Source organism: Phytophthora infestans, genomic scaffold (assembly GCF_000142945.1).
Source record: "Phytophthora infestans T30-4 supercont1.20 genomic scaffold, whole genome shotgun sequence".
Classification (NCBI taxonomy): domain Eukaryota; phylum Oomycota; class Peronosporomycetes; order Peronosporales; family Peronosporaceae; genus Phytophthora; species Phytophthora infestans.
This window is the reverse complement of record NW_003303739.1, coordinates 2,119,287-2,142,398: the sequence shown is the minus strand read 5'-3', so window position 1 is coordinate 2,142,398 and position 23,112 is coordinate 2,119,287. Positions and strand designations below refer to the sequence as shown.

Sequence of the window (23,112 nt, the reverse complement as noted above, 5' to 3'; positions counted from 1 at the left end):
CGTGGAGTACATCGGTGCTGACGATGGCCTTCCGACCGCCCAGATGAAGGTTGACGGTGTTACACAGCGTTAAGCTCGACAGTGGAGCTCGATACACTGTCGCTGGCACTGACTGGATGAAATTCGGAGATCGAGTGGAGTCACAGGCCCCGTGGACTACGTGGAAGGTGTTGGTGGTTTCTTGCACGACGTGGTCGGTGTGTGGCACTTTGACATGAATAACGTGCTCGGCGAGAAGATGAGTGTCGAGGCATACATTGTCGACGGCTGTACCGACGAATTTCTACTAGGGGTTGACTTCATGCGTAGCCACGGTACTACCATGGATATCCACAGTAACTAAGTCAGGTACAATGACGAAGGACAACGCGTCGTGATACATTTCAAGACGTACGAAAAGACGGGTGGTGCCAAGGTCGCGGTGGTGCGTATGGCGAGGAGAGCGCAGTAGGTCAAGTCCAGCAAATACTCCACTCCGATTTTGCCTCCAAGCTCATCTCGCACAGCATTTCGCCGCTCGTTATACAGATCACTCGTCGTAATAATGACATCCGGTGATTCCAGCCTCAATCTTGCTAGTGTTTGAGCCGCTCGAGCAACTGTCTGCCAATCTGTGACTATAGCACGCCGGTCCTCTGCGGATCTTGACGCACGACGAAGAAATGAATGAGCCGCTGGTCCTGCAGAGGGAGGATGATTGTGTGTATATGCCGTTCCTCGGTGCTCGAACTGCCACATCTCTGGGCTTCCGTCAGTCAAGAGAATGCGGACGACATGAAGCTGCATGGGGCATCCACAACGACGCGATGATGTATTCAGTCGTGATTTCACTCCGGTGGAAATTCGGAGGCGCCGTGAGCCGTGCCGGTCAGAGGTCAAAACTGTTGAAGTAGCCTCTAAACAGTTTGATTACCTTGACCTAGTCACTCCAAAATATTATAATGAGATTTAGGAGGTCCTGTTTAAGTCGGTATGACTGGCTTAAACTATACAGCTGGTGTACAGCTATTGGTGGCTTCCTAATACTAATAAAGTACTCACTTCGTCTTTTGACGCCTACAAGTAACGTCTTCTTCCTCTCCCTACTTCTTCTCGACCTGTCATACGAGTTATAGGTTATGAGCCCAAGCCAAGCCTCAAGCGACGACTTCCCACGTCTCATCGGCGCCGAGAATTTCGACGTCTGGAAGACCCGTGTGTGCGCAGCACTAGATGGCAAGCACCTACTCGGCTACGTGAAGCAGCCCGACTACGACGGTGTGTCGGAAGACGAGAGTGAAGACAGTGGCAGCGAAATGTCTGATGCCAACGATGAACCGCATGCCAAAACTACCAAGAACGTCGAAATCGACTCCGACGCTGTGGACTACGACGAGAGCGACGACGAGCTCAAGCCGCCCTCGGACTCGGACGAAGACTCTGGAGCCAGCTCCGATACGTCAATCAAGAGGAAGGACCTCCCGGTAGTTCGACCATTTAGCCATCGCGAGGCTCGCCGTGCACGCAAACGCGCCAAGAAAGAGAAGAGCCAGCCTCTTAGCCAGCGCGAACGCCGTCGACAAGAAGCCAAGACCAAAGCCTTCTTGATGAAAACGATGGACAACATGCACGTGCGGCTCGTCAAGAATCTCACGACATCCTTCGAGATTTTCAGCTACATCTGCCAGAAGTACGAGGGAGCAGCCTTTCATGGTGATCCGTACTTCATTCAACACTACTTGATGGAGATCAAGTATGAGGAAGGCTCCGACTTAACTGAGTTCTTTCTCAAGCTTGAGAACGCGATGAAAGCCGCGTCAGAAGCCACCGAATCGGTGATGACCGAGGGACAGAAGTCTATCTACCTGTTCCACTCGATGCCCAAGTCGTGCAAGGACGATCTCCGCATCTGGAAGGGCCAGCGGAAGTATATCCCGTATGAAGACCTCAAGCAGAGCATTGAAGGCAAGGTTCGCGATCTTCAAGCTCAAGAGCGCTACACCTTGGCCAAGGGCACACCAGAGTCCTCTGCAACCAAGGGTGAGAGAGCTCTAGTGGCTACCGGACCTCCTGTGTCACAAGCCCAAGGCCGTGACAGCGCCAATGTCTGTTCCTACTGTGATCACCCACGCCACAACATTCGCCAATGCCGAGGCCTTCAAAAGGATTTGCGAGATGGACGAGTGAAGGCTGGGACAGTGCTACCTGCTAACTTCGCCTTCAAGGGTAACTCGAAACGCGATCACCCGTACCAGAACTCGAACAAAGGTGGCAATGGGCGACACGGCAAGAATAATAACAACCGCGACTTCAAGGGCAACAACAGTAGTAGCAAGAACAAGCACGGAAATGGCGGCAAACAACGCGGTCAAGATCGCTACAAGGACCGCCCGCTTGAGTCAGACAATGACGATGACGACGACAGTGATTCTGGAAACAACCGCAAGGTAACTCGCCAAGGACGTCGTGACACCGGTCTCATCGCTGTTGCTACCACAGTCAATCTCCCGTTTAGCCTCACTGCTCAAGCCAAGATAGAACCCGAGCCCACCTGGACAATCGACTCTGGCTGCACTCGACACGTCACCCATGAGTCTCAGTGGTTTACCGACATCACCTCCAGTGGTGGATCCATTACGGTTGGTGGTAATAACCAAATCCCCATCGAAGGCATTGGACGGGTTGATCTGGAAGTCACTGACTCCAAGGGCACTATGCAGAAGCTTATCCTTCATGGCGTCCTGTATGCTCCCCAGCTCCAATTCAGTTTGCTTTCAATTTCAGCAGCTGTGAAGCACGACTTTCGCTTCAACTTTGACCGCAAACAGTGCTCTATGCAAACTGACCAGCGCTTCAAGATCAAAGCGCTCATGGCTACCAACACGGATCTGTATCAGTTCCAAGCCAAACCAGCGGCACCTCCAGCGGCTCTTATTGCCTCAGGTAAGCAACGTTCCTTTCTGCTCTTACATAAACGCCTTGGACACCCTAACGTTCGTGTCTTGAATGACCTATCTAGGAGTCAGGCCATACATGGACTCGATGGATCTATACCTCTAGGTCCAAAGACAGATTTCTTTCGTGTTGCCTGCACGTTAGCGAAGTCACACCGCTCCCCATTTTACTCTAATAGAGTTGTTAAACGTGCTACATCACCTTTGTCAAAAGTCCATTCAGATATCTGTGGTCCACTACCTGTGCCTAGCCTTACTGGTTGTCGCTACTTCTTGATCTTCATCGATGACTTTTCTCGATTCATGTTCACTTATGCAATTAAGAACCGTAGCGAGTTGTATGGCTGTTACGAAGACTTCAGGAAGAAAGCCCTGAATATTTTCAGACAAGATATATCTGTCATAGAGTACGCGTTCAGTGTTGAAGACAATGCAAACCAGGGTAACTTTGAGATTCAGCGGCTTCAAGCAGACAACGCTAAAGAGTACGAGAAGCTTGGCCGCATCATATTTAAAAAGTATGGAACTCACGCCCAGTTTACCAATGCATACACACCTCAGCAAAACGGAGTTGCAGAACGCCGCATGCGTACCATTATGGAGCGTGTCCGAGCCCTTCTACTTGACGGCAAGCTACCGAAGCAGTTATGGGCCGAGTGTGTCTGTCATGTGACCACTCTCATCAATATGACTCCTAGCCTCAAGACGGATGGACGAACCCCGTATGAGCTTTGGCACAACCGTATTCCATCCATGCAGTACATCAAAGTATTCGGATGCAGCGGATATGTCCACATCACGGAGCAATACCGAGACAAACTCGACGCTAGAGCCCGTTTGTGTATGTATCTTGGTGTGCCTGACCATAAGAAAGGCTACCGTCTGATGGACATCAATACTCATGCAATTATCTACAGTCGTGATGTAGTCTTTAAAGAGGACGAATTTCCCTCTCTCACAGGCCTGACGTCTACTCCAGAGCCCACACAGTCCACGAATCGGCAGAAATCTACCGCTACACTTGCACCTGTACCTCTGCCACCTGCAACTGCTACTACAGTAGCACCGGAGCCTGAACATGTGTCAGAACCAGTGATCACACCGTCACCCACATCAGGCCCTGCAATGACAACAGCGCCAGGCACAGTGAACCAGCGTGTACTGCCCTCACTGAGGGAGGCTGTTGATCGAACAGCCATACATTATTCTTTTCGAACAGAGACGGACTCTGATCCTCCGCATCATTCGACTCCTAAGCGACCCCGCCTCTCTGCGGAAGCCATTGATAGCTCTGAGGAAGCCAATGACGTAACCCTCAACTCTGAGGAAGACATACACGAACAGGAGCAGCGTCAGCATTTACTGTACACATTACTAGCTATTCGGTATGTGTCTGAGCCCACTACGTATCGGGGAGCAATGAAGTCTTCCCACGCTAACCAGTGGCGTAAAGCAGCTAAATCGGAATACAAGTCCCTCATGGACAATCACACTTGGGTGTTGGTATCCCCTCCTAAAGGAAGGAAGATTTTAAGTAGCCGATGGATCTTTGTAGTAAAGTATACCGGCACTGGCGAGATCGACCGCTTTAAAGCGCGTCTTGTGATCAAAGGATATCTTCAGGAATATGGCATCGACTACAACGAGATATTCTCTCCTGTCATCAGGATGGAGGTACTTAGACTACTTCTTACTATTGCAGCTCTTCTCGACTTTGAAGTCCATCAAATGGATGTTAAGACAGCATTCCTTAATGGCTACTTGGAAGAGGAGATCTACATGGCTCAACCGGAAGGTTTCAAAATCCCGGGCAAGGAGCACCTAGTGTGTAAACGTCTTAAGAGCTTATATGGGCTTAAACAAGCGCGTATGTGCTCGTACCAAACCTTGTCTGCCTTCCTAGAGAATCTCGGGTTCCTGAAACTCATTAAAGATCGATGCGTATTTCGACGCACAGTTGCTGACATCACCTGTTACATTGCAGTGTACGTCGACGACTTACTGATCATTGCGCCTACACCAGCACTCGTCAGTGAGCTGAAATCAGCCTTGAAAAAGCGTTTCTCCATGTCAGATTTAGGGGAGGTGAAGTACTTACTCGGCTGGTCAATTCAACGTGACCGTAAAAACCGAACGATGTTTATCCACCAGCACAAGTACGCTACGAAGGTCATTGACCGCTTCAGCGACTACATTCCGTACCCTATTGCAACACCAGCAGAACGGAACGCTAAACTTTCCGTAAGCAGCCAGCCCAGCAGTGAGCAAGAGAAAGATGCGATGAAATCGATTCCGTATCGACAAGCTGTAGGTAGTGTCATGTATTTAATGGTAGGCACTCGACCCGATTTGGCATTCTACATGCGAGAGGTCAGCCAATTTCTAGCGAATCCAGGTATGGATCACTGGAAAGCAGTCATTCGTGGTCTAAAGTACCTATCTGGAACGAAAGAATACGGTCTTCTTCTGGGAGGCTCGACCGATATTACATCGGAAAACCTTGCCGATCAACTAATTGCCTACAGTGACTCTGACTACGCCAACTGCCCCGACTCGAGACGCTCCATTGGAGGATACGTGACAATGCTAGCTAGCGGTCCTATCTCATGGCTTTCGCGTAAGCATCATACTGTAGTTCTCTCTACAACAGAGGCAGAATATATCGCCCTGTGTCACTGCATGCAAGAGATGATATTCCTTAAACTTCTCCTCAACGAACTTGGCTTTGCTACAACGCAGGCTAACACAATATACGAAGATAATCAGAGCTGCATCAAAATCTGCTACAGCCCCGAACTTCACGGACGATCAAAACATATACACGTACGATACTGTTTCGTACAAGAAAAAGTAGAGCGGCATGAATTCAACGTCACCTACTGCAATACGAAAGAGATGATAGCTGACATCTTCACTAAAGCCTTAGATAAGCACCAGTTTAGAGAACTAAGGGCCAAGCTCAGGATGAAATGTCTAAAAGCAGGATCCGGCCACTCAGTTTAGAAATACCCTGATAATACAAGCGCATGAAGCGTGTCTATATTCTGCGTTCTTTTTAGAATTTTTTCCCACTGGGGTTTATTCTTTTTTGCTCGCACAAGGTTTTCCCTCGTTGAGGTTTCCCTGGTCAAGTACCGAATTATCTAGACACATGAGTTTATCAATAATAATCCATGCTTAACAACAAATTTGTTAGAGATACGCCAGTACATCTCAGTCGCTTTCACTTTCAGCATTTGTGTCACTGGACACGTAGTCGGTGTCATAATGTGTAGATTTTGTGGTTTCTGTGTGACAAATGACATCATCACTAAATACCCCAGCTTAGTGACCTCTTCGATGGAGTGGTGGCCATGTGTGCTCGAGAAGCCCCTTCCCCCCTCCTCCAGCGTGGCGATGAGAACTGGCGCAACCTGCAGTGCTGTCCGCGGCGCCCGCTTCTTCTTCTCCCTCATAAGAAGCGCTCTTTGCAGATCGGAAGGGCTCTGTGCCCACCGAAATAGCCTCTACCGATGCGAGGGAGCCTGCTTCGTAGCAGCGGCAAGTAGAGACGACATGTTGGGCTCCATCCTTGAGTTCCTACCAGGCGTGTCACTTAGCGTCCTCCTTCCCTAGCAGAAACTGCAGGGCAAAGTCAGATCGGCTAGCCTAAGCGACTTCCTGGCGGCGTTTCAAGGACTGAGGAAAAGCTTATTGCTGCCGACAGAGCTGACAGTGTCAAGAGGTAGGCTCCTCGTGTCTAGCAACACTAAGTCCCCAACCTCAAATATACTTAAGTTTCCTCTTCCATGTTTGTCTGAGTACTCCTTTTGTTTATCTTGGGCCGCTGCCATGGCATCGCGGACCCTGCTGACAAGCAAAGCTCAGCTTGGACTGAGGAAAAGTCCTTTAAGGAAAGTTTTACCTCTGTTATAACATAGAATTGTCAGTTTGATAAAATATGTTCAGAGGCAGGGAGGCTGTTGAAGTAGCCTCTAAACAGTTTGATTACCTTGACCTTAGTCACTCCAAAATATTATAATGAGATTTTGGAGGTCCTGTTTAAGTCGGTATGACTGGCTTAAACTATACAGACACTAATGGCTGGTGTACAGCTATTGGTGGCTTCCTAATACTAATAAAGTACTCACTTCGTCTTTTGACGCCTACAAGTAACGTCTTCTTCCTCTCCCTACTTCTTCTCGACCTGTCATACGAGTTATAAAAACAATACCCCGAGGCTGTTTCTTTTATCACAAATCCGTGCTTTCTGAGCGACCGCGTAGCCGTTTCGGGCTGCGAAAGCATTAGCCGCAGGTTGCGCTGCGGTTGGTGACATAAATGAGGATTTAGAATGGACCGGAAGGCGCCACATGCGTATTGAACGGCTATGAGGTGCCGTTGCAGGCGCAGTGACATTGGCTGCAGTCACGTAAGATGTGCTGGTCAGTGTCTCGGCGTGTAAGAACAGCAGTGGCACACTTGAATAATATGGTAGCTGAGAGATTCTGTTGACGCAGGCTGGGACTTGCCATGGCACCTCACTTGGCTGAATTGAGAGCTGGGCAAGCCCGTTGTTGATGATTGGGTCGCCCAGTAGAGGCCCGGGGATGGCTCTGAGCTGTACGGCCCTGCCGCTAGTGCACTCTCGATATGACGGACTCGCTCCAGCTCCATGTACCGTATTCCTTATGTGATTGGCGACAGTCAAATTCTTGAGGTGGTCCAGCCTTTCTGCCAGCATAAAGATACCTGCATCGAAAAAACTATATAACATGCTCAAAATTATATTGGTCGCCAAGCACATAAAGCGCGACAACACGAAATTTAAATTAATTTGATTGGCTGCTGGATTTGTCGCTAATGACCGAGCGTCGCCAATCACATAAGGAATACGGTAAGCGAAACATGGCGACTTCACAAGAGGACGTACTGTTTACACCAATAAAAACACGAAAACACCAAAACTATACTATCGGCACCGCTAAAGCACGGCTAGCACAGTAATATCACGAGCATCACCAAATTTTTAAGACTGACCACCGCATTAGTACGTCCTGCACCAACCATAATTCAATCGCTAATTTTGCCCAATCCCCAGCCTGATCGTCACAGAAATATCGTCCAACGAGCGCAGTTCCCCGGCGAGGGGGGGGGGGGTTAAGGCAAGATCATTTTCCAACCAGCCGCATCAAGCTCATTCTTCCAGCTCCTTCATTATGAAATGACCATTCGACACCCCTGGCAGCTTCTCGCCTCAGCAATACCATGCGTCCAGGCAGCGAACCTTCTGGATGGTTATAAGGGGAGCACAGTGGCGAAGAGTGAGCTGGCCCCGTGCTCCGTATGCATGGCCCCTGCCCCGCATCCCATGAGAATTCAGCGCCTGTTTTGCGCGTGCAAGGCTTGCGCTGACGTAACGTCGGCACAAGAGTGTCCGTGGCGAGCCCGGGTCATGTCCTGTCAAGAGCAAGGCTTAGTGACGGTCGAGGAGGCATACACCCATGTCACTCCAGCACGCTCGCCACGCAAGCTGGTGCTGACCCCACCAATGAAGGAGGTGGTGAAGGACTGGGCAGCCCAGGGACTGAAGCCCGAGCGCATCTATAATGCACTTCTTCAGCGTTTCAACCTGACCGAGGCGACTGCGCCCTCTCTATCAACTGTGCAGCGTTTTGCGCATCACCATGTTACGGGACGGCTTGGGGGAAGTGACCTTCTGGACTCCGTACGCAGAAAAATCAAGGACTCAGGGTTTACGGGACACGAAGATGAAGCAGCTCCGTTCACATTCACAAGCCGCAGTGATACAGACGGCAAGCCAATCACTGGCAATGGCAGTGACGCTGATCCGTTTGTGGTCGGTGTTAGCTCGAAGAAACTCCTACGCCGTGCCGACCGTGATCCAGAGTCTTTCATCTTTCACTTGGACGCGACCTACAAGCTCACGCAGGTCGGGTATCAAGTTATCGTTGTCGGGATCTCGAACAGGGCAAGACGATTTCATTTGTTGGCAATATTTATTGTCTCGCAACAGCAGCAACTACACTACACCGAGGTGCTTGCGCTCGTGTGTAACATGTACCAAACTATAGTTGGTAAATTTCTCCGGGTACGCTATGTGATGAGAGATGCTGACGCAGCCCAATGGAACGCGGTGAACGACGTGTTTGGGCAAGGTGAGGAATTTGTATTTCTGATGTGCTACTTTCATGTGGCAAAGAAGGTATACGAGAAAACTCGCTCGTTGGGGTCTGTTGCGGCCTCCTCTGTCATGAAATACATTCATGAGCTCCATTTCTCGACGAATGAGGCGGCCTACAACTCGAAGCTAGGAGAAGCTCAAGCGAGATGGTCAAAAACTCCGGAACTGGCGAAATTTTCTTCCTATTTCTCAAAGGTCTGGCTGAACGAGAGGGTGTGGCGTTGGCAATGTTTCCATACACCGAGTGGTTTTGCGACAACGAACAATCCATGCGAGACGTACAATGCAGCGATTAAGAGAGATGTCACGCTCCGCAGAAAGCTGAAGGTCGGCGCCCTACTGCCCCAGCTACTTACTCTTTGCCGAAGTGAAGCTGTCACCGCAAGACCATTTGCCGTGTCCCCGGAGCCAGATTATCGGTTGGTTCGTCGAGCTCGGGCGATGTCGCGGGCGGGCTTGCTTGAGCTACACCACCAGTCTCGGAACAGTATCGCATTTTTGCTAGCTACCACGACTGAGGCCGAGCCTTTGGATACAGTCCGTGTTATTAGCAAGCCGTGCCCGCGTGTACAGGATGAGATTCGCCGACGCAACGTTGAGGGCTTACCCGCTACAGCCCGGCTGAGCAAACTGACTGCTGCAATGGAAACGCTTGGTATGCCTTCGAAGGGGTGGCTGATTGACATGAATTCGGCTAAGTGCCCTTGTCCCTTTTCGATGAAGCACGGCTATTGTGTGCACACACTCTACGCGATGGAATGCTGTGGAACTATGGATCTCACTGGACGTCAGACACTTGTCAATCGAGGAATATCCGGTCGCAAAAAGGGACAGAGCTCCCGCGGGCGCCCACGCAATAGTGGTGCGGCACTAGAGATGAAGTAGGATCGAGATTGAAGGAGATTTTAAATGTCTAACGTCTTTGCTTGATAAATCTCGACGGTGCTCAAGTCAGTTTACGTATGCTTATATCATGTCATACTTGTATTCACTTAATTTCCTCCATTATTGAGTTCGTTCAGAAATTTCCTTTTGCGTTGCTCTTAAATGCCATGTCTCGCAGAAATTCCGGGGTGCTACCGGCTCACGATATTTAGTCATTGCAGCGATACGAGCTCCCGTGTTCTCTCAATAATCTTTAATGGTTTAGCTTAGTCAGGGATGTGGAATAACTTACCAATTGTCACTACCGCGTCTTTATTACGTAAGACTGGTCATCACGTGAGCCCACCTCAGCTTTCACCTACTTCACTCTTTTAAAAATACAGCCAAACATTCCGTCAAATACAGGTACCCTTTGCTGAACGCTAAACATATCATGCGTTATCGGGGCTACTAGCTAAATAAAAAATCAAGTGATAATATTGACGCTAAACGCAAACTACGCAATGACTTCTTTTACTCTTTCTTCAATTTTGCTCTTTACAAAACCCGCTTCCACATACCTACAAAGTAATCCAGCAAACCCATCACATCAATGATAACAATACTTGTTTGGGCTGCTAGTTATGTGAATACATTCATGAAGTGAACTAATTGGACACGTTACGAAATGTAAAGATGACTCTAACGTCTTACGTGAAGGTGTCTTTATATTTAGTTGACAAGAAACTTACATATATTATAGCACATCTATATGCAGCGGAGTCGTGGATATTTTGACGGGGCTGCCACGTCAAGAAATTAAGACATTGAAGTTGCATACTTTACCACTTCAACGAGTTCCCAACAATAAAAAACGAAAAGATCACACCTAAATTTAGATTATCTAGTACGTTCTTACTGTTGCTCCACCGAATCGCTCGTGTCAGCGTTTGTCCTCTTCGCTGCTCGCATTTTCTTCATTTTGTCCAGTGTGATGCTCTTCTTCGTGCGCCTTTTCAATGACCGAGTAGTCGCTGCATTGCGCGCGTAATTCGTCGCAGCTGGCGTAGGAAGTTGGGAAAGAAAATGGGCGCGCTCACGCTCGAAGTATATCTGTCGTGCCTTCTCGTCCTTACACTCTTTCATTTTCCATTCTCTTTTCTCCATGGCGCAATACGCTGACAACGTCGACTCCCATGCTTTCAGTGAGCCACGCCGAGCGCCCGAGGTAACGCGAGTAGCGTAGCGAAAAGATGCCAATCTGTCCTTAGCGCTGATAATCACGTTGCCAGAAATGGCCCCCCACCTTAGGTGATCCGGCGTACCGGGGATAAATCCAAGTAGAACAGAATGATATACCAGCATGTTCAAATAAACCACATCACCCGGGCGCTGCACTAGTACGCACGATTTGGTTGTGTCGATCATGCGATTGAAAGTGTCGTTTCCGTTTTCAAAACTAAACAATTCTGCACACTTAGGCGTTCTGAAGAACACCCAAATCTTGAAGGTGTGCGTGAGGCTTGAAGGTATATACGACACTACACGACCATGGTCTGCGTGAATCGGCGAGATTCGATTCCCGCTTTGAAGCCATGACTCCACAGGGTACACGTAGGCCTCATCGGCAGGAAATACCAGCTTAGAGTAGTATCCAGGAAGATTGACTATGAGTTGATCGCAAGGGGTTGGAATCTTCTTTTCCCATAGGCTCTCAACACGACGCTGAACATAGGCACGCATATCCATCACGCGCAGTAAGTCATTGAAGTGGGTAGGCGCTTCGGGAAGTCGTTCCTGTTTGCGAAAGCGTGCCACATCCTTACAGGCTCCTCGAAAGACTAACGCAGGCACCTCGCTGCTAACCGCGTCGCTCCATGAGAACCCACCGTCAACGTAGCGGTCAGCGGAAGCAGAAATCTTGGCTACAATGCGCGGAATCATAACTCTGCTGTTTCCATAATCTCCACATTTCGCAAGATCGCACAACTCGTTGATAAAATCCACCATTATATTACCAGAACACCGCACACTATCGTAGCCTAGAAGATCGTGGACTAGGGGTCAAGCAATCGCCACCTCCGGGCGTGTCGGTGCTCGCTCTGCGGTCTCGGACGTCCTCTTGAGGCCTTCTGGAACCGCGCGAGTAGCTGGTGCTTGGACGGTCTTGTTGTGAGAATAGAATTTGGGACAGAGCATAGTACAGTCGTCTACACAACACATTATACATTATTTTGTCTCATACGGTAGGTCTATGTGTGTGGCTGAAAAGCAGCGGGAGTTGATGGGAAGAATACGGTTCATGTTTTGCACCGGTGCTCCTGCTGATTATGAGGTGCTGACCAAAAAAAATGCTGGTGTTTCTGGTATTTCCTCACTTCACAATTGAAGCCTGTGAACAGTCTGTATTACAACTTTAGAGTCTACAAAGATACAATTTGACTAGGTGCAAAAACGCCACAGAGGGGCTGCCGCCGATAAGGATCGGGGTGCTGAGGTTATGGTTTCCCGCGTGAGCGGGCCGGAGCGACCAACAGAGAGCTGATGCGGGCACAGAACCGATCGGTCTTGCCATCAGCACTTGCAAAGACAGCGTGTCACCAGGGTTCTGAGAGACGCCAGCAAACAGTCCACGTATCGTAGGGATAGTCGACCCGTCCGAAGCTGGAGAAGTGGAATCGTCGCGAGCATGCCGAGCCCCACACACCACATCGTCCAGAGGATGAAGGAACCGAAGGAATATTTCCACTGCAGCCTTAATCATGTCACCTCGCATAATGCGTCAGCGAGAGGTCTGCAAATATCAAGCGTCTTAGGATAAAGCAAGAGATTGAAAAGTAGACAAGTAAATAAATGTGCATTATTTTACCCGTAGACTGCTGCCTGCGACCTCAGGATGACGAGATAGAGCCACGTGTCTGGCGAGCTGGCCAGTTGCTTGAACAGTCGCAGAGAGCGAAGACAAATCCGCCCAACCGTCTCTCGCCTAGAGCAAGTTCATTGGAATGCTCACACGTTGCCATGTATCCTCTAGCTCGGCCAAGCTGAATGCGTCCATTGCGGATCTTCTCACCATAGGTGGCCTTCATAACTGTGTCCATAAAGTCGATCGAATGATGCGTTTTTCTATTTATGCACTGCTTGGCACCGGAGTTTTAAAAAGTTTAACGCAATTAATTACTTATCCGGTCCGAAGAAGAAATACCAGTTATAATAGGTTTTTCTATACAAAACATCGCATGTGTGATTGGTCAATGTCCGTCCTGAGATGGGTACGATTGGTTAAAATGAATTCGTCTGAGGAGAGTAATTGACACGGAATTGCTTTTAGTGATATACCACTAGATTAAGCTCCGTTTGCACTTCTTCTTGTATACTTTAAAATTTAATTCGGATTATTTTTGACGTCAAAGCGAAAAAAAACTTCACCCCTCCATAAAGTGATTGCTCAAATGGTCAGGTATCGGCAAAATTGGCGGGAAAATTGTTCATAAAAAATCGTGCTGACGCTACGTAAGTAGAGCTTTCAAACTAGCTCAGCCACGCTTCCGTTGGAGCTGTACGACCGAAGTTATCGCCGATTTACAGAACTGGTATTTCTTTTTCGGACCAGAGAAGTAAAAAAGTAATAGTTATTGTTTTCCTATATAACTGGCGGGCTCTGTTGCAATGACTCAAAAGCCCCTCTCAAACACTGACGCTTCATTTTCCCTTCACTCCAAAGATCTGAGAAACCACAAGCGTACGGTCTTGTCGTCGCTTGCGCTTGCCATCACATTCGAATGCACTGGATGACGCACCACTACATTCACGACGCTTGAGTGTCCGTCTAGCTCAGCTGCCACCGTGCCACTATCTCGTTGCCACAAGTACACCTTGCCGTCTGCATACAATGCGCACATACGTTGGATGAGTAAGTACTTGAGCTGTGCGCTCTGAATGTAGTGTACCTTCACTTCCAGAGGCAACAAGCTCACTATGGGCCCCCATGAAACACGGACGAAGCACGTATCGTTGCTCACGAACTCCATGATATTTGGCTACAACAGAGCCCGTTCCAACGTCGATACACGCGAGTTGCTCTTGCTTGACAAAGTTCACCAACAGGAACTTCCCAGACGGAGATACAGTCAGACACGACATGAGGTTTTCCGATTCGATAAACAGCTCATCCGACTTGTGAGCGACATCGTAAACGCGAATTTCGTAGCCTGAAATGAGCACGAACACTTTGCTGTCGTGAGGGTGCACAATGACGTCCAGTACTCTCCGTCCACTCCACTGATAAGCTACGGAGCTCTCGCCAGCATTCTGTAGAACAGCCGAGCATCAGTAGTGAGGGATAGATACCTCAAATCCACGAGCATCGTACCCATAGAACGAGAGATTTGTCGGCACTACCGCTCACGAATTGGTCCCCACACGGCAGCCATTGCATTTTTGTGACGACGCCTCCTGGATGCTCGAAGCGCTTTTCGCACAGTCCGCTCTACGTGTAGAATATCACAAAGTTGATCAGTTACTGTAAACCCTTCAAATGACTTGTAAGACTAGGAAAACGCAGACCATCCGGTCCCAGAGCTGAATTGTGCTAGAGCGACTCCCACTCGACAGCAAGAATCGACTGTCTGGGGACCACGCGAGACAATCTGCGGGACCCTCGAGGCTCTGCAGCACATGGAGAGCTGCTGCCTTCAGCTACAGGAAAGCAAAACCCCAAGTCAGCCCGACTAGAAACAAGCAACAAAGTCAGGCTGGTCTCACCTCCATTGTCTGGCAGAATCCCACCGCTTTCTCCTTCAGTTTTATCTCCCAGAGCACCACAGACCCGTCACTGGACGCCGACGCCAGCATTTCGCCATCCGGAGAGAAGGCCAGCTCCCATACGTCGTTCTTATGACTCGATAGGACCTCCAGAGAGGACCCGGCAACTCGCCCACTCATCATGGGCTGCGGCACTTGCATTTCCACGTCCTGCACGAGTTTCTAGCAGCACAAAGTAACTATCAGCGTTGTCATTCCTAGAAATTGACTTGTAAAAATCACTCTCACGCGAAGTGCCCCCTCTGGCACAATTTCCTCTGGACTGACGAGCTCTTCGAGCTTCAATTGTAGCTCTTCGTCCTGCCAGAGCCTCGAAGCTCGTTGTTTCATCTCGGCGGCGTCTCTACAGAGCAAAAGCTCGGCCAGTTGCTTCACTTCTGTTTCGTTGGGCTCACAAAGCGGTAGAATTTCCTCTTGGAACGTGTGTAGGGCCTCTGGTAGCTGCTTTAGAAGTAGAAAATCAATGAATTTCCGCTGTAGTAGTAATAGTGCTGCCTCACGAGCTGCCATTGTCGACTTCATCCGTAGCTGCTCGTGCTCGCCCCCTGCTTTCGTCACGAGCTGCAACGCATCGTTCCATTTGTTACTGGATACGAGGCTCTGCAGCTTCTTCATGGCGCTAGACCGAAGCTGCACGCAGGCCTCACGCTCCAAGGCGGCGGCGGCGTCGTTGAAGCCCAAATCGTAGAGCTCTCGGAGCAACAGACGCGCCCATTTGTTACGTTTCTTGTGCGGCGAATTGGAGGCGGTTGATGTGTCGACGGAGGGAGAGAGCGAGCAGGGCGTAAGTATGGGCGAAGACGGCGGCGAGCGCTTTCGTTTGGCGTCGTCCGAAACGCGGGACGACATTGAAGGAAGCTATTCTTCAACCGAAGTTATCAGTTTTTGCAAATAAAACAAAAATTGCAAATCCAAATGAGTTTTTGTCAACTTTACTGGGGGAAATTCAAGGAAAGAGCTCGAGGTACCCAAATTTAGAAATAGGATGAAATGGAGTACCCAAAGTGAATCTTGCTGAACTCCCAGATTTCCTTAATAGATGTATGAAAGTAAAGCATTGCAGAAGCGTTGGCTTGGGTAAGGGCCATCAATTTTCGAGCTTATTAAAGGAACTGTCGTGGCAAAGACGCAAACGGTAAGCTTTGTCAGTAAATAACTATCTTTAAATAATAAACACAGCCACGCTGGCAAGACGTACAAAATGAATAGTTATAGTGGCTGTGCGGATGCAGCGAACTCAGCCCCGATATCCCAATTAAACGGCTGGGATGTCGGGGCTACGCGTTCAGTGATTGTGCAAAGCTGCTCGTAGACGTAGGCTATGAATCCGAGGTAATGCCAGCACGATTTTCCTATTTTCTACTTTCTAGTAGTATTTAGCTCTCGTGTCATTACCGCGATATCGTACTTGCGAAGAGGAGACTGACCTATACAAATCCAAATACACTGACCGACACAAATGCAAAATACACTCCAGCGACCTACACTCACGGGACACTTGCTGGGTCTCGGCTGCGCTGGTTTTCAACTAGCAGAGCATTCTGAAGTTCACTACAAATTTGACTTATGTAGAAGTAGATGATTCTGGATGTGATCGCTTAGACGCGGGGGGGGGCAGTATATTGCACGCGGCCCTTGAAAAGCGTGTTTAATATTTGCTCTACAAGGATCTACCTGCGGGAGTTTTTTATTGTAATTCTCTATTTCAGAGTTAAGGGGGGGGTCCTCTGACTCCTTTTAATAAATGTAGTAAGTTAGCAATAACACTACAGTGCCTATGATGCATTTGTGTGTGCACTTTAAGTTTTGAAAAAGTAGAAATAATTCGGATGGCCGAAAAAAAAGTTCATGCGGAGCAGTTGTAGGCGGTGGTTAATTAGGTTTAGATACGACAGCAAAATAAACTTCGAGTGATTTTTAATGCAGCGAAACACCGTAAAAGGTGTCATCGTAGCCTCATGCAGGGTGCCGTGTGCAGTACACGGCGTACTGCTGTGCATGGCACAAAACAAATTATTCCGAGCGAATTAATTTGAGTGAGGCAGTCCATACAGCTCTTCTACTGCAGCTGTCCTCCCTGGATATTCTTTCATATGGAAGCTTGTAGCTTCGGACTTAACTACATGCAGCTTGGGAAGTTCTGGGGTAACTACGAACTCTACAAGAATCTCACTCGCTTTCAAGTGTTTCTGCACCGCATTTCTTTTATTTCATCGGAGGCACGATTTTATTTCAGCTAAAACAGACAACTATTACAGGAGCGATGCGTTACATTTATCTGTGTCACATCTGTGTTATTCTTAACACATTCTCTGAAGGTTTCTAGCTGCCCAGGTTTTTGGTGCATAGATGTGCGCATTAAACCTGGTATACAACCTGAAGCAGGTTTGAAACCAGGTCGTAATGTATTTCGCATTGAAATAAAAATGTAATTTATGCATCTTGGCCTTTCTTTGTTTTGTTTAGAGCTCTGCTTACTCACGAGACGGTAGAATGGAAGGATTTGCACAACCCAATTTGTTGAAGTGGGGAGGTTGCTGTAATCATAACGATCGGATGGCAGGTCTACAATTCTTGTGTGGTGCACATACAGTGTCTGGGACACTTCGGAGACTCCTCAGTTTTGTGCATGTAAACGTAGCAGGCCACATCATCCCAGGTATTCAAACAAATTTACATCAGGTTTTTGTACTTAGAGCGATTTCAGCACGATATACCAAATATGTGAGGGGATATCTAGCAGGATTGACAACAGGTTACAAAACAGGTTTTTGTGTTTGAGGTTTTACCGACGGCAACACAGAACAGCTCGGACTCAAATACTACTTCAACATCTGACATGAAATGAGTGCATTTATTGACTTAGTAGTGCAGACAACATCCGAACTCTAAAGCTATTCAGCTGAGGATCCTTCTGCACATTGCTGATCTTGTCGTCAAGAAGCCTCCACATAAAGTTAACAACGTAAATACCACAGCTATTCCCGTCGTTCTGGGTAGGAGATGCCACAACAACGGATTTGTACGAGGCAAACTTGCTCTCTTTGCAAAGGCGAGTTTTGATTTTGCTCAGGTACGCAATGTAGTCTGGATCTCCCAGCGGGTCGTAAATGAAAATGCTCTTGGTCGCAGTGTTGATCACAATCGACGTCCAGTGAATACGATCAAAATTGAGTGGAAGGAAAACGAGTTTCGTATCACACGTGTTCAGCTCGTGCACAACCTCTGCGGGAAACTCCGTCATTCTCACCTTGCTGTTCAGTTCTAGCTCCTGTGTCAGCATAACTCGAACAATGTAGGCTTTGGTCCAAAAACCTCCAATCGCTTCAAAACTCTGCCCACTAATCCAGTCTCCAGGCTGTAGCCGATATAGCGTCGAGTAGTCTAGATCGCAGTGTAGACTCTCATCCACAATCTGATATGGATGGGACTCTAACAAACACTTTGCGGCTCGATCAGCTTCAGTTTTGTCCTTTCGAATCGACGCTAGCCATTCTACAGAGTTTTGTCCTTTTTCTGGTGACGCATGAGAGACTCCAAGCACTCTTTCATTGTGGAGGATGAATCAAGATCGAGTTTCAGCTTTCCGAAATTAGACTCGATGCGATTATTCGTATTATTGCGAAAATGCGGCAGTCTTTGGCGGCAATATCTAGTCCACATGTCTTTCGACTTGTCCCAATTCTCACAGAAGTATTCCCAGAAGGAGGTATTCCCATGTGCGCATGAAAACTTCTCCAAAATAGAATTATTCTTTGCGTATTTTTCGTTGGACGGAGCGTCTACCAGATTGGAGAAGAGATGATTCATTGAGTCGTACTTGTCTGCAGAATAGCGTCCAAAGCGAGCCTCACGAACCACACTTCGCAAAAACTTCACAACGTGAAAATGACAGAGCAGAATAGTAGCATCCGGAAATGCCTCCCGTATCACACTGATCTCTCTCATGTCTTTATCAACCATCACCACGCGGAGCGACTCCCAGATGACATTGGCAGTTTTGAAGTGGCTGAGGACCTTCCGCATATGCCAATCCGAGTTGGTCTCGATAACAGAGTGCTGTACGAACTGACCAGACCCGAAGGCATCCATCACCATCAGACTGCAAAGCTGGTAGTCGTATCTATAAACATAAAAACAAACGTTAAAAAATAATGAACACTCTAATCCTGTTTTGAGCCTAGCTTAAAACATGGTACGAAACCTGGTTTAAACAACTGAAAGGAAACCTGGATTAGAACCTGTAACAAACTTACCGATTGGTTTTGTGAGTACAGTCCACCAGCAGGAGCTCCGGATACTTAGCAAACGTCGCGCGCATGTGGCCTGTACTCAGTGAGATTGATCCTGTCTCCCCATCGACGTGTCATCGACACTTACCACGTTGTTCTTGTCTTCCTCGCCGAACCCGACAAGAAATTCGGCAACAGCCAAATCATCATCGGCCTGTCCCCGGAGCTTATTGCGAATTCGGGTAAGAAGATTGGCCACATCTCTCTGCGTCACTTTGTACCTGGAGTTATCGCGAATGTACTCGTAAATTCGGAGACTCTTGCCTCCAGCGCGTACCATCAACCGAAGGTCTTGAACCAGAGGCTCGAACATCGGAACTTGGCGATTGTGAGGATAATGTTCGTAAATGTCCTGGGAAAATTTGTGGTTGTGAGTGTAGATGGGATTTTTGATCTCTAGGATCCACTTTCCTTTGCGGTACACACTCTCTGCAGTAAAACAAAATGGACATCCAGTACCTCGAAGCTTGAACTGCTGTCTCTTTCCAGATCCACGGCGGCGGGTCCGCGACCCGTGCGTACAAATGTATCGCCGGCGAAAACGGGGAAGGGTCTCGGGTAAGTATCGCATCGAACCACCGTCCTTAGCGCGCTTAGAAGCACGCAGCATCTTGTTGCGTTTGGCGACACTCTCCGATTCGTGCACCACAAGATGCGCACTTTCGGATTCGCAATACGATTCGCGGTATTTCTCCCAGCTTTTCCAGTTTGTGTGGTAGCGACGCAGCTCCTTCCCCTCAAAAGAGCCCTCCTGGTCTGCTGGAAACTCCTCTTCGCTAGCACTGCCGCCAACCTGCGTGGCCACCTCCCCCTCACCTTCCGATTCTGAGACGCTGGACAAAGAGGCTGGGGGATCTTCGTCGATGGACGCTTCGTCTTCAAAGTAAGCTTTGCGCTTCATTATTCCAGCACGACTCAAATTTGGAAATGATTGGATTATGAGAAGCTGCGACGTGCCGTATCATGGGATAAGTAGGTGTAGGGGAATAATTTCAAAGCATGGTATTTTACTTTATTAATTATAGCCTGGCCAGAAACCTGGCGAAACCTGCTGGTCAGTAGTCGCACGGCTATGCACCAAAAACCTGGGTAGGTTTTTCCTTTTTGGTACTCCATTTCGTCCTATTTCTAAATTTGGGTACCTCGAGCTCCCTGAGCACTAGTCATTTGTCCGTATCATCGCTCACCAGGCTGGTGACCAGCCGCCTATTCGCGACGAGAAATGCATGTGCATTGCCTTGCCTTGAAGGCAGCGCTTTGATTCACATTCGTCGGTCCGTGCAACTTGCTCGATGCACCTTCAAGCTGCAGAACCTGTGTTAGACAGAGGTTATACTGTGAGAATGTAGAAGTGATATTTGCTCTGTTAACCATCTTCCTGTGGCAGCCACCCGTGCCACCACTCCTGTGTGTCCGTATAGTCGGCGGCCGAACCGGTCTTTTCTACCGCCTTGAACCGCAGCTGCTCCAGCCGCACGGTCCAAATCCAACACTCCTCCTCGGTCGTCGCACTCTCGGCAGAACTCGTCACTTCAGCTTGAAGATCTCCCGCAGTTCCGCGATCCTCGGCGCCGGTAACGCCTTCGTGAGAAGATCTGCCATCATCAGGCGTGACTCCACGTACTCGGGCTTCACTATCCCTTTCCTGGCAAAATCACAGATGAACTTCACGCGTATGTCCACGTGCTTCGCACTCGCCATGCTCTCCTCGGATTCTAGCTGCTTAATCGCCGCCTGGTTGTCCATTCTCATGGGCACTGGCTCCACTACCCGGAAACCCAGCTCACGCACCAGCTCCCGAAGTCCCAGCAGCTCGCGCCCCACCTGCGACGCTGACGTGAGCTCGGCCTCCATCGTGGAGAGCGACACGCCGGTCTGCTTCTTGCAGATCCACTGCACCACAGCCCCGTCCATCGTCACGACTCCTCCATTCACCGACTTCCTGTCGCTCTTGTCGGCGACGAGGTCTGCGTCGCTCCAGCTCTCCAAAGCCATCACGTCCTCCTTCCTCGTCGGCGCCTGCATGATCAGCTTGACGCTCTTCGTCCCCTTCAAGTACCTTGCGACCCTCTTGGCCAGCTTCCAGTCACTCGTGGTCGGCTGGTGTGTCCTCCTCGTGGCCTTATGCACAGCGAAACTAATGTCGGGTCTCGTGCACCGTGCTATCCAAAGCAAACTTCCCACGAGCGACTGGAAACGGCGGATCGTTGGCTCACCCGGCGCACCCACCTTGGTCAACAACTGCGGCTCGTCTACCTCCGCCTCGTTGTGCTCCTCACCAACAGGAACCCACACACTGTTTGCGTTTGCCAGCCCATGCTGCTCCAGCAGCTCCTCGATCGTCGCCTGCTGGTCCAGCGAGTACCCCTCGCTGCTGTCCAGCTCCACGCGCATCCCCAAGAATTTCCTCACCTCGCCCAAGTCTTTCACGGACAACACGCTCATGGAGCAGAAGAAGTCGTCCACCAGACCCGGCTTGGACGCGGTGACCAGGAGATCATCCACGTACACGCCCATGAGCGTCATCTCGCCGTCCTCTCGCTTGTAGTATAGGCACATGTCCGTCACGCACCGTGTGAACCCCGCCTCCTCCAGCTTCGCGTGCAGGAGTTGACTCAACAGCCTGCCCGCTTGGCGTAGGCCGTACAGCGACTTCCTCAAGCGCAGCGCCAGCTTACCTTTGACGCTCACTCCGAGCCTGCGCATCACCTCATCTCCGATCACCATTCCCTGTGGGATCTCCCGGTAGATCTCGAGATGCTGCTCCTTGTCGGCCTTCACGTACGCGTTGGGGATGTCCCCGTGCCTCGCCGGCACGCCCCAGCGACGAGCAAAAACCAGGATGACCTTCACCGTGCTCAGTTCCATGACCGCCGCGAACGTGAGCCCGAAGTCCACGCCAAAGATCTGCTCGTTGCCGCACGCAACGAGCCTGGCCTTGAACCTTTCTATGGCTCCGTCTGCATCAGTCTTGGTCTTGAATACCCACTTAGTGTGCAGTACGTGGCTGCCGATCGGTGGCACCACCACGACCCACACGCCGTTCTCCTCCAGCGCTTTGAGCTCCTCCGTGATGGCAACCAGCCATTTCCTCCAGAGCTTGCTCCTCTTTGCCTGCCGGTAGCTCTTCGGGTCGGGCTCCCGCACGCTGTTCACCACGTCCGCGGTCTGTTCCACCCGATCCTCATCAGCGCCTCCACTCGCCACCGCCTCAGCGGGCTTCCGCGTAGCCGAGCGCGTCTGATGCCTATCCCGCGTCCAGCGAGATTTCTTCCCGCGACGCTTCGCCTTTTCCTTCGTCTTTGTCCTCGAAGTGTCTGTCTCCAAAGCGCCCGTGTTCTCCGACTCCTCGGAGTCCTCCAGGTGCACGCGCTTCAATTGCTCGTCTGCACGTCCGACAACGTCTCGACGTTGCTCACATGCTGCGTCACTACGACTACCTTATCCTTCGGGAGATACACCCGGTAGCCTTTAATCTCGTCGTTCTTTCCCACGATCATGCCCGACTTGCCCCTCTCACCCAGGGACTTGTTCTTTACGTCCACGTGCACCGTACAGGGCGACCCGAAAACCACGATGTCACTCAAAACCGGTGTGTTCTTCGTGAGCATCTGCAGTGGCGACTTCGATCCCGGGTTAGCCTTCGTCGGGCACCTGTTTAGGATATAGGCTGCATATTCCGCAGCATCCCCCCAGAAACTAAGCGGAAGGCCACAGGCGAACACCATGCTCCGCACCATATTCATAACGGTGCGGTGCATTCGTTCCGCCTTGCCGTTACTAGCCTGATTTCGCGGCTCGCTAATCTGCCGCCTGATTCCGGTATCCTTGCAGAAGAGATCCAGGGTCTTGTATTCCCCACCACCGTCCGTCCTCAACACGTGTATACGGCAGTTGAACTGCCGCTCACGCCATGAAATGCTTAAACTTCTGTGCCGCGACGTCCTTAGTCTTCGCCAAGAAGACCCTGCAGTAGTTGGTGCGATGATCAACAAAGTTGACCATGTATCGGTTC

The 23,112-nt window shown here is 49.7% G+C and overlaps 1 protein-coding gene across 1 annotated transcript; it reads right to left on the bottom strand.

Annotated features, from left to right (window-relative positions):
* Positions 1 to 13,833: 13,833 nt before the first annotated feature.
* PITG_10905 (uncharacterized protein) lies at positions 13,834 to 15,648 on the bottom strand (the record flags this gene model as incomplete). The annotated part of the gene is made up of 5 exons (XM_002901670.1): positions 13,834 to 14,292; positions 14,354 to 14,470; positions 14,548 to 14,679; positions 14,746 to 14,955; positions 15,034 to 15,648. The coding sequence occupies 5 exons, from the start codon at positions 15,418 to 15,420 to the stop codon at positions 13,834 to 13,836; spliced, it is 1,305 nt and encodes a 434-aa protein (XP_002901716.1).
* Between the last annotated feature and the right edge of the window lie 7,464 nt (positions 15,649 to 23,112).